Source organism: Barbus barbus (assembly GCF_936440315.1).
Source record: "Barbus barbus genome assembly, chromosome: 38".
In the NCBI taxonomy this organism is placed as follows: Eukaryota; Metazoa; Chordata; class Actinopteri; order Cypriniformes; family Cyprinidae; genus Barbus; species Barbus barbus.
In genome coordinates, this window is record NC_136716.1 from 458,038 (window position 1) to 472,796 (window position 14,759).

The window sequence follows — 14,759 nt, forward strand, 5'->3', positions numbered from 1 at the left end:
ATTCAGGATATACACAGTGTTCACGAATGAAGACATTTTGCTTTGAGTTTTAGCAAATTCCCTAATTCTAATGTCATTTCTCACTACTGTTATACTATATTTTATGTATTAACAATTATAATAGGAATTGAGAAATGTGCTTTACTGTCTAAAGCTTCATAGATTCAGTGTTCAGAAATAGTGTTATCACAAGACCAACATCTGCGGTAAACTTGAACGGCTCTCTGTAGAAAACAAGCAAACACTAGTAGAACTATTTCATCTTCAATGTCTTCAATGTGTGTGTTTCTTAAATAAATATAGTAGTAATAATACATTAAAACATTATCATGTAAATTATTGTTAAATTGAGTAAAAATTAAGTAAAAGTTGCATTAAAAAGATCAAAAGAAAAGTTAGTAATAAAATGAAAGAAATGGATTACATTTAATAACAGTGTTCAAGTCTTTTGCACTTATTTAGATCTGTTTTTTGGCACTAATTTGCATACATATGTTGTTATTTACATTAAGTAAATAACACTAGTAAATAACACTAGTAAATACTGTCAACAACCAGAACAAAAAATCTATTTAAATATAAAAAAACAACAAAAAAACATACATTTGTGTGCAGGAGAAAAAACTAATCTTAAGAAAAAAACCTTTAAAAATGTATTTTAATTGAAACCTACATATACAAATAGATCAGATATACACCTAATTGTGTTTTAATCATCGGGTGGAAATGTGAGAGCGGGGCCAAACGAGGAAGAGAGGCACGTGACCAGCGATAGAACGGCTTCAGGAGCGTGTTGGGAAACTGGAGCCTTTCTCTTGTCCAGACCTTCACAATTCCTCTTTTATCTCTCAACGTGTCTGCTTTTCATCAAGCACAACTTTATCATCGAGTCACATTGACGGAGGGTTATCATGTAATTTGATTACCTGATAGAGTCTTCAAGACAACATTGGCCTGCATTGTTTCAGTGGAAACACACTGTGCCAGAGTCGGGGGAAAGAGTCTTGATCGCTTTCATAAACGTCATGCCAAGAAAAATTTAGACTTCGATTGACAAAGAATGCAGAATTTGTTAACATCAATAACAAGCCACCATGCTTCACACTTGCATGCTACATTAAAGGAAGAGTTCACTCAAAATTAAACATGTTCACCTTCGGGCTATTCAAGATCAGGATGAGTGTTTCTTCTTCAGGTTTGTATAAATGTGTCTCTGCATCAGTGTCTCAGCAATGGATGCTCTGCAGTGAATGGGTGCCGTCAGAATGAGAGTCCAAACAGCTGATAAAAACATCACAATAATCCACACCACTCCAGTCCATCAGTTAACATCTGGAGAAGACTAAAGATGAAACTAATCCAGCATTAAGATGTTTTTAACTCAAACACGAGTCTATAATCCATAATAATTCTTCCTCCAGTGAAAAAGTGCATCTGCTGTTGTCTCTCACATCAGAATCCAGCCACATATTAGTTTAGAGCTGTTTTGTCTTGTAAACGCTGCTTGATCTGCAAATTTCTCTCCTGATTCAGACCATAACACCTTTTCACTGGAGGAAGAGTTATTATGGATTATGGACTCTATGGTATTTGAGTTAAAAACGTCTTAATGCTGGATGTGTTTCATCTTTAGTCTTCTCCAGATGTTAACTGATGGACTGGAGTGGTGTGGATTATTGTGGTGTTTTTATCAGCTGTTTGGACTCTCATTCTGACGGCACCCATTCACTGCAGTAGGTTTTATGGAATCGTGTTAATATTTGAGAGCACAGTTCCTAGTCACTGTTTAATGCGAATAAAAAGTGTGATTTGAATTCGACTGAAACCATATATCGTCACACTAATGAAGTCTTACTCTTCCTAATAAAGTTTGATCTTTTCCAGGTGGTTCTGGGGTTCGTATGCGAGGCCGACTACAAGCTGGTGGCCAAGGCCATGCGAGACCGCGTGACGGCCATCAAACGCCAGCGAGAGAAACACCGGCGGATCGCAGACGAGCAGCAGCAGAAGAAGAAGGAGGGAGTTTTTGAGGAAGAGCCTGAGCTGCTGTCGCCCAGATCCAGTGTTCAAGGATCTGAAAGCCCCGCCCCTTTTCCTGTGCAGACCCCGCCCACTCCGGTACTCCCAGAGCCCATGTGGTCTCCCGTTACCGGCTCATCGGATTCTGGGATTAACGGCAGTTTCCCAGCAGAGCCGGAGGAACCGGAGGCAGACCAGCACTTCCACTTCCACCACACAAGCTGCTCCTCAGCAACCTGTACGTTTATGTGATTACAGTAACGATTAATAATCGCATCCAAAATAATGTTTATGTAATATGTGTGTGTGTGTAGATGTATTATGTATATATATACAGACACACATACAGTATATATTTTGAAAATATTTACATGTATATATTTATACTCATATAATTTAATTTATATATAAATATTTTTTTCTTCTTAAATATATACATGTACATGCATGTGTGTCTATTTGTATATACATAATAAATATACACAGTACACACATATATATATATATATATATATAATGTACACAAAAACATTTATTTTAAAAACTTTGTTTAATCGTTTGACGGCACTAGATTACAGCAACGCTGTTATTGAGCAGCGACAGACCGATACATTAGTCAGACGATACATTATTACTTCATTATTGGTCATTGAAAAGTCCATTTTAGTAAAGCACTATGGATGTAACGATATTATCAATATTGTGATATTGCAATAGCAAAATATCATATCATCGTGTTCACATGACGATATGAAACGATAGATCTTCTGGTCAAAAATTGTAGTTTTTAAAATATACTTAAACTTCTTATTCTAACATAAAGGCCCGGTTTCACAGACAGGGCTTAGACTAAACCAGGATTAGGCCATAGTTCAATTAGGACATTTAAGTAATTTTTATGAACATGCTTAGGAAAAAACATTACTGGTGTGCATCTTGAGACAAAACAAAGGCACTGATATGTTTTAAGATCAGTCAGTGCAAGTTTATTTCAGTTGAAACAGCTAAGACTTACATTTTAGTGTAGGACTAGTCTTAAGCCTGGTCTGTGAAACCAGGGGAAAAGGTCTTTAAAGTTGTGTTTTGGGCCGTTATGCTTTGGCACAGTATCTGTCAAACGAACTCAAACTGAAAGCACAATATAATCTCTTCATCAGGTCTGTTTTTGCTGGGTGTTTCAAAGCGAAGCGGCACTTGGTTCAGACGATCAGCTGCTGATCCGGTGTTTTCTGCGTCTCAGAACGGCTCCGTTCACACTGAATGAATGCAGTCAACTCCTTTAGTTCACGTTCTGAGTTTATCGCACGTCTGGAAACACAACAGCCACCATTATGCTTTATGATTACATTTCACTAGATTTCTAGCAAGACATATTTTTATAGCCTGTTTTCTCTGAAGCTGGAGTTTTCCTTCAGAATAAATCTTTAAAGCGCAGAATATGAATTACTGACAGCGAGCGGTTTAAATGAGTCCAAATTCAAAATATCTCGTTCAAGTGTAGAAATTAGGAAAGAAGTATTGTAATTTCCCTACTGTAGTGTAAAGCAAAAATAATATACCTATAAAATATTTATTTTCATTTATTTTACAGTGCAATTGTTTTACAATATATGGCTACTGTTGTCATTGTTGTTGTTGTTATTATTATTATATTCTAATTTGTTTGGTTTCCTAAAACAGCAGTGTGGATGTAATTTAGACTGAGACAGTATATCACAAATAAAAAGAGGGTTGAGTCTCCTTTAAAGTTCAGCTATAAGTCAATTCACTGACTTTTTTCTGACTTAAGTTTCTTAGTTAAGGACATGGCTTGGAGCTCTTCATGTTGAACTCTCAAAGTGCATTAGATAGAATCATTTAACTGAAAAATGTTCAAAATTTTCATTTTTTCCCAATTCTTCATTTGTCTTTTTTTTTTTTAAATATCACAGTAAATATTGTATTGTGGACTTCATATTGCGATATTATCGTATCGTGAGATTTTGATATCGTTACATCCCTATAAAGCACTATTTGAGCCGCATGGGTTCAAGACGTTTCGTGAGCCTCACATAAACTACACTGTGCAGTGCCCTACATTTGCCTCAATGTTTCTTTCATGCGTGTTGTGTCCAGCAGCTCTCCTCGACCTGGAAACAGCACGGCACAGTCAACCCACGTCCACAAATAAACTCTTTTTAATAGCCAGTGTGTGCTTATCAGGGTTATGGTCATGCAGTTCTTCGCTCAGACTGCAGAAGAAGCAGGACACTGTGATATGAAGCGGTAGATTTAGTGCACTAGTAACTGTTATATTCCTACATTATATGAGAATATCTTCCCTCTGTTGGCAGTTTAACAGTGAGTCAAGGTTATTATAGTTAAAACAAATACTATTAAACTTGCCGTTAACTGAAATAAAATTATATCAAATAGAAACTAGAAACATAACTGCAATGTTATTTTGGTATCATTGAATTAACATTATTAACATTTGTATGTTTTTATTTTTATATTTTCTGTTTTCATTTTAATTTGAGTAATTATTTTAACAATTGTCAATGTTTCTCATTTCTTATTTTCATTTAGTTTAACTTGATGTACTAAAGTAACCAACTAAAACCGAAATAAAATTTATAAAAATACTATACAGACATTAAAAACTAATAGAAATGACAAAAGCACAACAAAATTACTAAAACTAAATTGAACATTTCTCATTTTTGTTTAGTTAACTTGATGCACTAAAATAAACTAAAACTGAAATAAAATTTATAAAAAACTCTATAGACATAAAAAACAACATTTTTAGAACTACATTGAATTATAATTTAATTTAACTTAATGTACTAAAATAATGAAACGATGCTAAAATAACACTGCCGTGAGTTGTGACGCACTCCGCTGACGTTTTTCCTTCTTGTTTTCAAGGAATAGAGAATCCTTCTTCTGAACATAAGCGTGAACACAGCATCTGCTTTAAGCTTTTAACCCAGATCGATCCTGTTTTGATCCGTGAATTCTAGTGTGCTTTGATCCACTCAGCTGATATGCGAGGCATCCATGCTATTTATGAATGCTCAAAGACAGCAAGAAGAGTTTTTACTTCCGTAACGATCTGAGTGAAACAGGATATTGAATGACGCAAACATAAAGTGGCTCTTGATCTGATGCACTGGGGATTGATTGGATGGTGAAAAGAGAGTTTTTAATGAAAGAATGCAAGGACAAACAGGATCCACAGGGATATCTATGAACTGTTTGTCTCTGTGTTTCTCCAGCGGACTGTGAGACGGACGAATATCTCAGTCCCTCTGGTTTACAGGATGCTCCCAAAGCTTCGAATGGCACCGTCAGCTGCTCTCCAGTCCTCATCCCCCAACAGGCCCCGCCCACCACCGCTCCACCAATCCCGGCTCTCCGTTTCCCCTCAGTGAGTTTATAATTGGGTCAATGACATATAAGGATTTTCGAAAAACACAAAAATAATAATATCTGTTGCAATTGTTCAAACATTAAGAATGTTGTGTGCACATAAATTCATATTAGAATTTTTAATTAAGTGATTTTAGTGTTTTTTTCATCTAGATTAATAAAAAATGTCAGGTGGTGCGACCGTGATTTATCTTAAAATTAATTCATTTCCTTAACATGCAAAACATTTTTTTTTAAGTTCTCAATAATTTAAGTGTTTAGAAACAAAGTATTTAAAATTTTTTAGTTTATGTAAATAATAATTTATTATTTATATTTATTTTAATTGTATAATTTTTAGAACAAAAATATGAGAATTATTTACAAAAACAAAAAAACCCTAAAAACTATAAATACTATGTTTCTAAACACTTTAATTATTGAGATCTAAAATGTTATGCATGTTAAGGAAATGAATTAATTTTAAGATATATCGCAGTCGCACCACCTGACATTTTTTAAAGCTATGGCCAGTTCACCTAGATGAAAAAACACTAAAATCACTTAATTTAAAAGTTTAATATGAATTTATGTGCACACAACATTCTTAATGTTTAAATAATTGCAATAGATATTATCAAGTTTGCTTGTTGAAAATCCTTATACGTCATTGACCCAATTGCAGAATTGGCCTCGTTTGATCACGATTTAAACATAGCCATTTAAACATAATTTACGCAATTTACTGTGAACGTGTGTCTTTGATGTTAGTAGTTAATTACTGCTGTTCCTTAATCTTCCCTCAGAGCATTGCTGTGTCTACTAAGAGCGACAGAGGACCGCTCAGCCCTTTCTCCTCACCTGTGGACAGGTAAAGACCTGCTTTCTTGATCCTCAGCTCTTCTCTCACATCTGTGCACTTTCAGGTTTGCGTTTGGCTTTAGTGCCAGATGTGCTGTTGTCTCAGTAGGGCCCCTGTTTTCATGCGGTCCTCTCGTCTTTCGTAACAGAGCACATGTCCTATAGGATGCTGTTTACACACCACAGGGCTCTTGGACGCCGTCCTTAGCAAATGCCTGCCATTACAGCATAGTTTTCCACTCGTAAGAACTTCACGTTCCTCAGCAGGCAGAGGTCTTTGAAACAGAGCCCGAGTCTGCCAAGCAGTAGGCTGGCTATAAACGTTTGTGGGCCTCGTAGGAAGCCCAGTGTTTGGATAAAACAGAGGCTTGTGTTGGTAAAAGACCTGGGAGACTAAATTAGCTTACAGAAACAAGCTCAGAATGGACCGAAGTCAAACACGGCCTCAAACTGTGTGTGGAACTTCAGCGGAGATAAAGCCAATCCAAATACTGCATCGGTCTGTTTTTTTCTCTTTAGCGTTATATTGGATTTGCAGAAAACAGTGCAGTTAAAAATACATTTTGCTGTCCAGCAGTGTCAAAATAAGTACTCTTTACTGTACTTTTAAGAGTACTTATTACTGAAATAGTAGTATACTATAAGAGCAAACTCAATGTTATGATTTTGAACACTTAATTGCTAACATTATTTGCTTTAATGTTGTTTTGTATTTAAATATATTTGTAATTGCACATTCAGTACATCTAAAAAATATTTACTTTAAATTTAATATATTAAACCCCTACAGTTCAAAATTACAATCAAGTACATTGTGCATTAGTATGTACTTCTATAAAGCATGACAAACAATTAAAGCATAATGATTTAAAAGAAAAACTTACAAATTGACATTATTACAGTGTGCACCATTTAAAAGTGTTTTTAGAAAAAGTGAATCTTTGAAAGTAACCTTTTAAGGACACTTAAGTGGCATTTTATTTCAATTATGTATTATCTTCAAGTAAGTTTTTTATCGGTTACACTTTATTTTAAGGTGTCCTTGTTACAGTGTAATTATACATTTAAGTACTGAGTAATATTAATTAACTAGATGTACTTACTATATGGTTAGGGTTTGGCTTAGGGTTACTTGCATGTAATTATGCATAATTTATTGTTATTATCATGGTAAGTAAATGCAACGTGTAACAAGGACACCTTAAAATGAATTTTCTTTAGATATACTTGTAAGATTTGAAGTTGAACTTGTTTCTCACAAGGGTTCTGGATGTTACTGAGGATGGAGAGCTGTGGGGTTAAAGGCCACCAACTAAAATAAGGACATACACAAAGTTTGTTGAGCTACTTCAGACTTGTAAAAGCTAATAAGCGGCAACACAGCACTCATTAAATGCACCGTGTTCCCTCAAAAACCGAATATTAAACAAATAAGGGTGTTGAGATGATGAGAGAGGGAAATTCCTCAGTGGTTTGTGCTTAGTGAACCGTTTTTACGGGCTCTGTTTAACTGCAGATCTTCCAAACACCCGTTTACTTAACATGATGTTCACATTTGTACTTTTATTAGTTTACTAGGTTGTGCAATGTAGTAGTCAAGTTGATTTGATGTTAGCATAACAAACTTGGTGTGTTTAAATAGTTTGTGTGCATTAGTCTGCATGTGTCATGCATGTGCACACAGATGTTTTCCTGCAGTATGGAATGTCACGAGTGCATATTCTATCCTTTTGTTCGTGATTTGTCATGTATTTCTCCTGATGATGTCTGTCTTCACAGTTATGCTTCAGATGTGACGTCAGGCTTGAGCGACGGCTACGAGTGTCTGTCAGACAGAGGGAGTAAGTTTGCCAGCAGACGGACAGCAGGGAAACTGTTTAGAAGGAGAACGCGCTCCCGTCTGAGCATTACAGGGGTACGCATCATTATTTTTAATAACCCTAACATTTCATCCGGTCACGTATTCATCAAATGAACTGGTGTTTGACCGATATGGGCTCTTTAATGTCTGATGCTGATACCGATAATCTTAGACAGCAGTGAGACAGATGACCGATATAAAGCTGATATACTGTATATTATTTCATACTGTTTCATTTTAAATATTGTAAATGCTGTAATGCTATTCATAATCATTTGACATGATATTATTCACTAAAATATTTTGAAAAGCAATCATGTGAAAAAATGGTTTAAACTTGTGTTTTTTATAAAGTTAATAATAGTGCTGTCAAATGATTAATTGCAATTAATCGCATCCAAAATATATATATTGTTTTACATAATATATGTATGTGTACTGTGTATATTTATTATGTATGTATAAATACACACACATACAGTATATATTTTGAAAATATTTAGATGTATATACATATGTATATTCTTATATTTTAAATGATATATAAATATATTTAATATATAAACATAACATATTTTTCTTTAATATATACATGCATGTGTGTGTATTTATATATAAATAATACATATACATAATACACACACATATATTATGTAAACAAAAACTTTTATTTTGGATGCCATTAATCGTTTGACAGCAGCACTAGTTAATAACATTCTTATTATAAAAATTATAACTAATTTATTATATTATAAAAATATTATAATAATATAATTTAGAAAGTTCTTAGTGCAGTCAAAATAAAGATCCCACTTCCTAAAGTTATCGGCCAAAGAAAAACCCTGATGCCGATAATATAAAAAAATGCCAAATATCACCCAATATATCGGCCTTGAGAACAAAACCTGAACGAAATAAAACTGAATAATTACACTATTGCATTCTGTAGAGCTGCATATAGCTGAATTGAGCTTGTTACACAGTTATTGACCTGAACTGAATTAACACTGAGTGCGTTTACATGCACCCTCTTAATGCGATTATAATGAGATTTTGGCAATATTGCGATTAAACTTTACCTCACGTAAACGCAATACTTCGATCTAAATAATGCGATTAAGTTCATAATCGCAGCAAGCATAATCGTATTAACATAGCATACTAAAACGTACGCTGATTTTAATCTAAATATACAGGCATGTAAACACCTTAATCGCAGTATTGCCGCTCTGACCAAAGTGTGTATGCGCTTGTGACATACATGAATGACGTGACACACACCTGTATTAATACGCAGATTAGAAACGATGGCGGGGAAGAAAGCATCGCATTCTGGGGAAAACACAACTCGCTGCCACCAGTCTCTGTTCCTCACCCTCATACAGAAACTGCGAGAACATGACGGCAGAGTATAGGCAAACAAATTCCATCACATTTCTATGGCGCCGAGAAAGTGTGGAATACAGCCATGCAAAATCATTATGCATTAGACATAAATAAATTAAAACAGCGGCCAGTAAACACACCTACTCTTTCTGAGGCCATTATTTGTGCTCAGTTATTTTTTACCACAATTCTTAGCGAATAATAAGAATAATGGGAATTGCATGTAAATGGGTCCATAGCTTTGCTCTTAACATGTAAACATCATAATGCAATTAATTCCTTACTTTGATTATTGGAAATAATCGCATTATTTGTGCGCATGTAAACGCAGTCACTGTGACTTGAGCTGTAAATACTATTGTCTTTACAGAAGAATTTGGATTTTTAATTGAAGAAGATTGCATCACTGGTTTGTTTTGAAACAATGTATTTTATAAAGCGTTATAGAAAGAAAGTGACTTGACTTGCCGATATATCGGTGGAGCACTATGCTTGACCGCATAGTCCGTTTCACTCATTGATAGGAGTGCAAATGGCATGGAATGAAATCGCATGTGAACTCCAGATGTTTAGCAGTTGTCCGTGTGTGATCATTCTCTGCGTGGGTACGGTTTGTCCTCTTTTGGCTTGCTTTGATTAGCGTTCAAAAGGCCAGAGATGTAAACAACAAACACACAGTCAAACTCGTCAGCTCAGACGCTCGCAAACCACTTCAGTCAAAATCTATGAATGGCAGAATATTTGTGTGTTGTTGGTCACAGGTGTCTGATAAAGTGGACCGGGTGGTCGAGTGTCAGCTACAGACTCATAACGATAAGATGGTCACCTTCAAATTTGACCTGGATGGCGACAATCCTGAAGACATTGCTGCGGTGATGGTAGGTGCTTAAAATCTTAAATGGATTTGTCTTTTTTTTCCCAAAATGTATTTTTCAGAGTTAAATCGATCAGATATTCTGCCTGCCTTAGGGTTCCCCTCTCCTCTTCTCAGTCCTGTCTCACATTAAAGCCAGAACATCCAAAAATGTTACTTGCAAAAACAAAGAAATGGCAGATTTTTCGTCATTTTTGTTTTCCACTATTTATTTATTTATTTTTCTTCATATTTTTTGGTTTCATTTTTCTGTAAGATCCCTGCAGTCAACAAATAATTAATGCATTAACTACATGTAAACCAACAATACAGTTGTTCCAGTATTTATTAGTCTTTGTTAATGTTAGTTCATAAAACTACAACTGTTCATTGTTAGGTCACATTAGCTCAGGTCCACTGAATGATATTAACAGATATACTTTTGATTTTAATTTCTTAATAAATGATCAAATTAACATTAATAAGGATTAATAACTATTATCAGTTATTTGTTTTTTGTTTTTTTGTAATTATCAGCATCGGTCACTAAGTTTTTTGTTTGGGCGAAAACTGTCAGAAGCAGGACTTTTATTTTGACAACACAGGCTTTAATTTTGATAGTGCTAAGAACGGTCAACATTATATTATTATAAGAACTGTCAAAGTTAAGTTATTATAATAACTTTGTTACAAATAGCTTATTAAAATCACTAGGCACGATACGATACACATGCACAAGCTGACATTTTCCTGTCACATATCTGAATATTTCAGAGATATTTTGTTGTAATCTGACGATCATCCACTGTTCCAGACATCTGGTTCTGTTTGTCCCTCATTAGAAGATGCATTTCTGTTTTGTTCTTGTTCTGGCTGATGTGGTCTGATGTGGTCTGATGGAGGGTGTAAACCAGATGGCCAGATCCATGATGCCATTAACTAAAGCTGGCACAAACTGAACATAGCAGTGAAGCACCGAGCTCCTAATATCTAGACAAGTAATCAAAAGTTTTGTATGTGGTGATAGAAAGTTGCCTGTTTAAATTATATTTACTTAAATCTGTACATTTAACTGTAAATGACATAAAACATCCCTTTAAACTCTCAGAAAAGAAGGTACAAAAGCTGTCACTGGAAAGGCACCTTCTCAAAAGCTGCAGTTATGTGCAATTTACATACTAATATCTACACTTTAGGTACTAATATGTGCCTTTAAGGTGCTTATACACACACTTCAGGTGTTAAAAAGGTATAAAGGTGCAACTTTTGACACGATACCGACCCAGTGACAGCTTATTACAGTTTTTCACCATATAGAAAAATACTTGCTGTTGTAGTCTGATTATGAGTATTTTAAAATGGTATTTTAATATATAATCCAATTACAAGTACTTTATTTTTGGAATCTGCTTTTGTAATCTAGATTACAGTCAGCACTGAAGAAGGAGCAGCAGTGTGTTTCAAGAAGAGTGTTTGAGAAGAGTGAACTGAGAACCTCAAAACAATAATAAAATTGTGCCTTTACCAGTTCAGTCAGAGGATAAATAGAATATGAATTAACTGCTGTCATGTTCCATGAATGAGTGGCTTTGATTGTAATAGTGAGAGTGTGACAGTGATGGACGCCTATTGTCTATATGAGCGTCTGTGTGTGTGAGTGTGAGTGTGAGTGCGTAAGTGTGAGTGTGTGCGTAAGTGTGAGTGTGTGTGTGTGTGCGTAAGTGTGAGTGTGTGTGTGTGTGTGTGTGTGTGCGTAACTGTGAGTGTGTGTGTGTGTGTGCGTAAGTGTGCGTAAGTGTGAGTGTGAGTGTGTGCGTAACTGTGAGTGTGTGTATGTGTGTGTGTGTGTGTGCGTAAGTGTGTGTAAGTGTGCGTAAGTATGAGTGTGTGTGTGTAAGTGTGCGTAAGTGTGAGTGTGAGTGTGTGCGTAACTGTGAGTGTGTGTGTGTGTGTGTTCGTAAGTGTGCGTAAGTGTGAGTGTGTGCGTGTGTGTGTGTGTGTGTGTGTGTGTGCGCGCACGTGTGTATGTGTGTGTGTGTGTGCGTGTGTGCGTGTGTGCGTGTGTGTGTGCGTGCGTGCGTGTGTGTGTGTGTGTTCTCTCGCAGTTCTCTCACACACAGAAGCTCTTTGTTTGCTCTCAGAGGCTGGCAGTGTGCAGTGGCTCCTGCAGTGTTATTGGTGGAAGCATGAACACTCGCTGCTATTAGTGGTGTGTAAAAGCTCAGCTTGTGGACAAACTTAATTAAAGCCGTCTTGAATCAAAAGAGTGTCCACACGCTCAATTGAAGCACGTTTCACCTTAAGTAGTGAAGGGCGAGTTTGCATTGCACAGAGAGCTCCCTTGATCCCTGCATGTCTACGTGTGCTGCGTGTGCCCCGGGCTTCGTCAGTCAGGCTCGCTCGTTTGCTTTTGTTTATGGTGATTTGTTTCTCTTGCCCCCTCAAGGTGCATAATGAGTTCATCTTGCCCTCCGAGAAGGAAGGTTTCATTCACCGCATCAGTGACATCATTAAGCGAGCAGAGTCTATGATGAGCAAGGATTCATCAGGTCTCCATGAGAGTCCCTCGTATATCAGTGCTGTCAGCTCTCTCTCTGGCTCTCAGGTGACACACCGTCCAGTTCACTCACACACATAATACACTGCACTATAATAACAATAAGCCATGTTGTCTATTTGAATAATTATTATATACTTTAAATTATATTATTTATCATAATTTTCATCATTATTATAATTTAATACTATTTTTAAATATAATTGATTGTAATTTCTATTATTGGAATCTTTTAAAAGTTTTTTAAAGAAGTCTCTTATGATCACCAAGGCTGCATTTATTTGCTCACAAATACAGTAAAAACTGTGAAATATTATTACAATTTAAAACAGCTGTTTTCTATGTGAATATGTATTAAACTGTAATGTATTTCTGTGATCTGCAGCTGTATTTTCAGCATCATTACTCCAGTCTTCAGTGTCACATGATCTTCAGAAATCATAATAATATACTGATTACTTGCGTAATCACAGAGCACAGCTTCTTCTCCAAAACTACCTCGTTAGAAAACACAAGGCTGTCAATAATGTTGGACTGACAATGAAGACTTGCAATGGACTTTTTGATTTTCAATATTCCCACTTTTCGTCTTAAATTGTTATCAGAGATCATTTATATATATATATATATATATATCAGTCATATATATTATCTCTGATAACAATTTAAGACGAAAAGTGTGAATATTGAAAATAAAAAAGTCCAACAAAACAGTTATATCATTTCAAATATAATTTTTTCAAATATATATTCACACTTTTATTCTTAAATGGTTATCCGTTCTTATAATGGCTTTCCTTATAAACAGCACCCAGCAATAGCATGATAGACCACAATATATTCAACATCAATCAACAGAATTTAATTGGAAGTCGTGGCCTAATGGTTAGAGAGTCTGACTCGTAATCCAAAGGTTGTGGGTTCGAGTCTCGGGCCGGCAGGGATTGTAGGTGGGGGGAGTGAATGTCCAGCGCTCTCTCCACCCTCAATACCACGACTGAGGTGCCCTTGAGCAAGACACCGAACCCCCAACTGCTCCCCGGGCGCCGCAGCATAAATGGCTGCCCACTGCTCCGGGTGTGTGTTCACGGTGTGTGTGTTCACGGTGTGTGTGTGTGTGTGTGTGTGTGCATTTGTTCACTACTCACTGCTGTGTGTGTGCACTTGGATGGGTTAAACGCAGAGCACCAATTTCGAGTATGGGTCACCATACTTGACAATACGTCACGACTTAATTAAATAAAATTGCATCAACTTTTTATATATATATATATATATATATATATATATATATATAATATTATGTCATATACATTTGATTAAATATCCTAATTTAAATGTTTATAAAGCACATTATTATTATATATTTAGTCATTGTTATTTAAATTTATTAGATTTTTTCAAAGGTCAGAAACAATACATAAACGATCCATTGTGTTCTGACTCATGAAAATGATCTGTATCGTAGCTGTCATGAAAATGCAATATCGGCCACATTTGTGCATGTCAGGGACTGTAGCGTCTATCTGAAGGATCACACTTAATCAATTGGCTTATTTAAACAGAAATACATTCTGTCCTTAACATTTTTGTTATTTAGTAACAGCTGTGGTCACACTTTATTTGAAGGTCCAGGTCTCATTATTAACTAACTATTAACTATGACTTTTGCCTCAATAAACTCCTAATTTGCTGCTTATTAATAGTTAGTGCAGAAGTTGTTAAGTTTAGGTCTGGGGTTAAACGATCAAGGGATCTAAAATATGCTCATGCAGAATAAGGCATTAATATATGTCCCTGCAGCACAAAAGCAGTCATGAGTAACACAG

General features: G+C 35.7%; 1 protein-coding gene across 1 annotated transcript in view; it reads left to right on the top strand.

Annotated features, from left to right (window-relative positions):
- Positions 1-14,759, top strand: part of wnk4a (WNK lysine deficient protein kinase 4a) — a 62,175-nt gene that overhangs the window by 32,545 nt on the left and 14,871 nt on the right. Inside the window, exons 8-13 of the mRNA XM_079398335.1 lie at positions 1,885-2,257; positions 5,280-5,431; positions 6,219-6,283; positions 8,053-8,188; positions 10,282-10,398; positions 12,820-12,978. Of these exons, the coding sequence (XP_079254461.1) occupies positions 1,885-2,257; positions 5,280-5,431; positions 6,219-6,283; positions 8,053-8,188; positions 10,282-10,398; positions 12,820-12,978 (1,002 nt within the window). The remainder of the gene's footprint in view (positions 1-1,884; positions 2,258-5,279; positions 5,432-6,218; positions 6,284-8,052; positions 8,189-10,281; positions 10,399-12,819; positions 12,979-14,759) is intronic.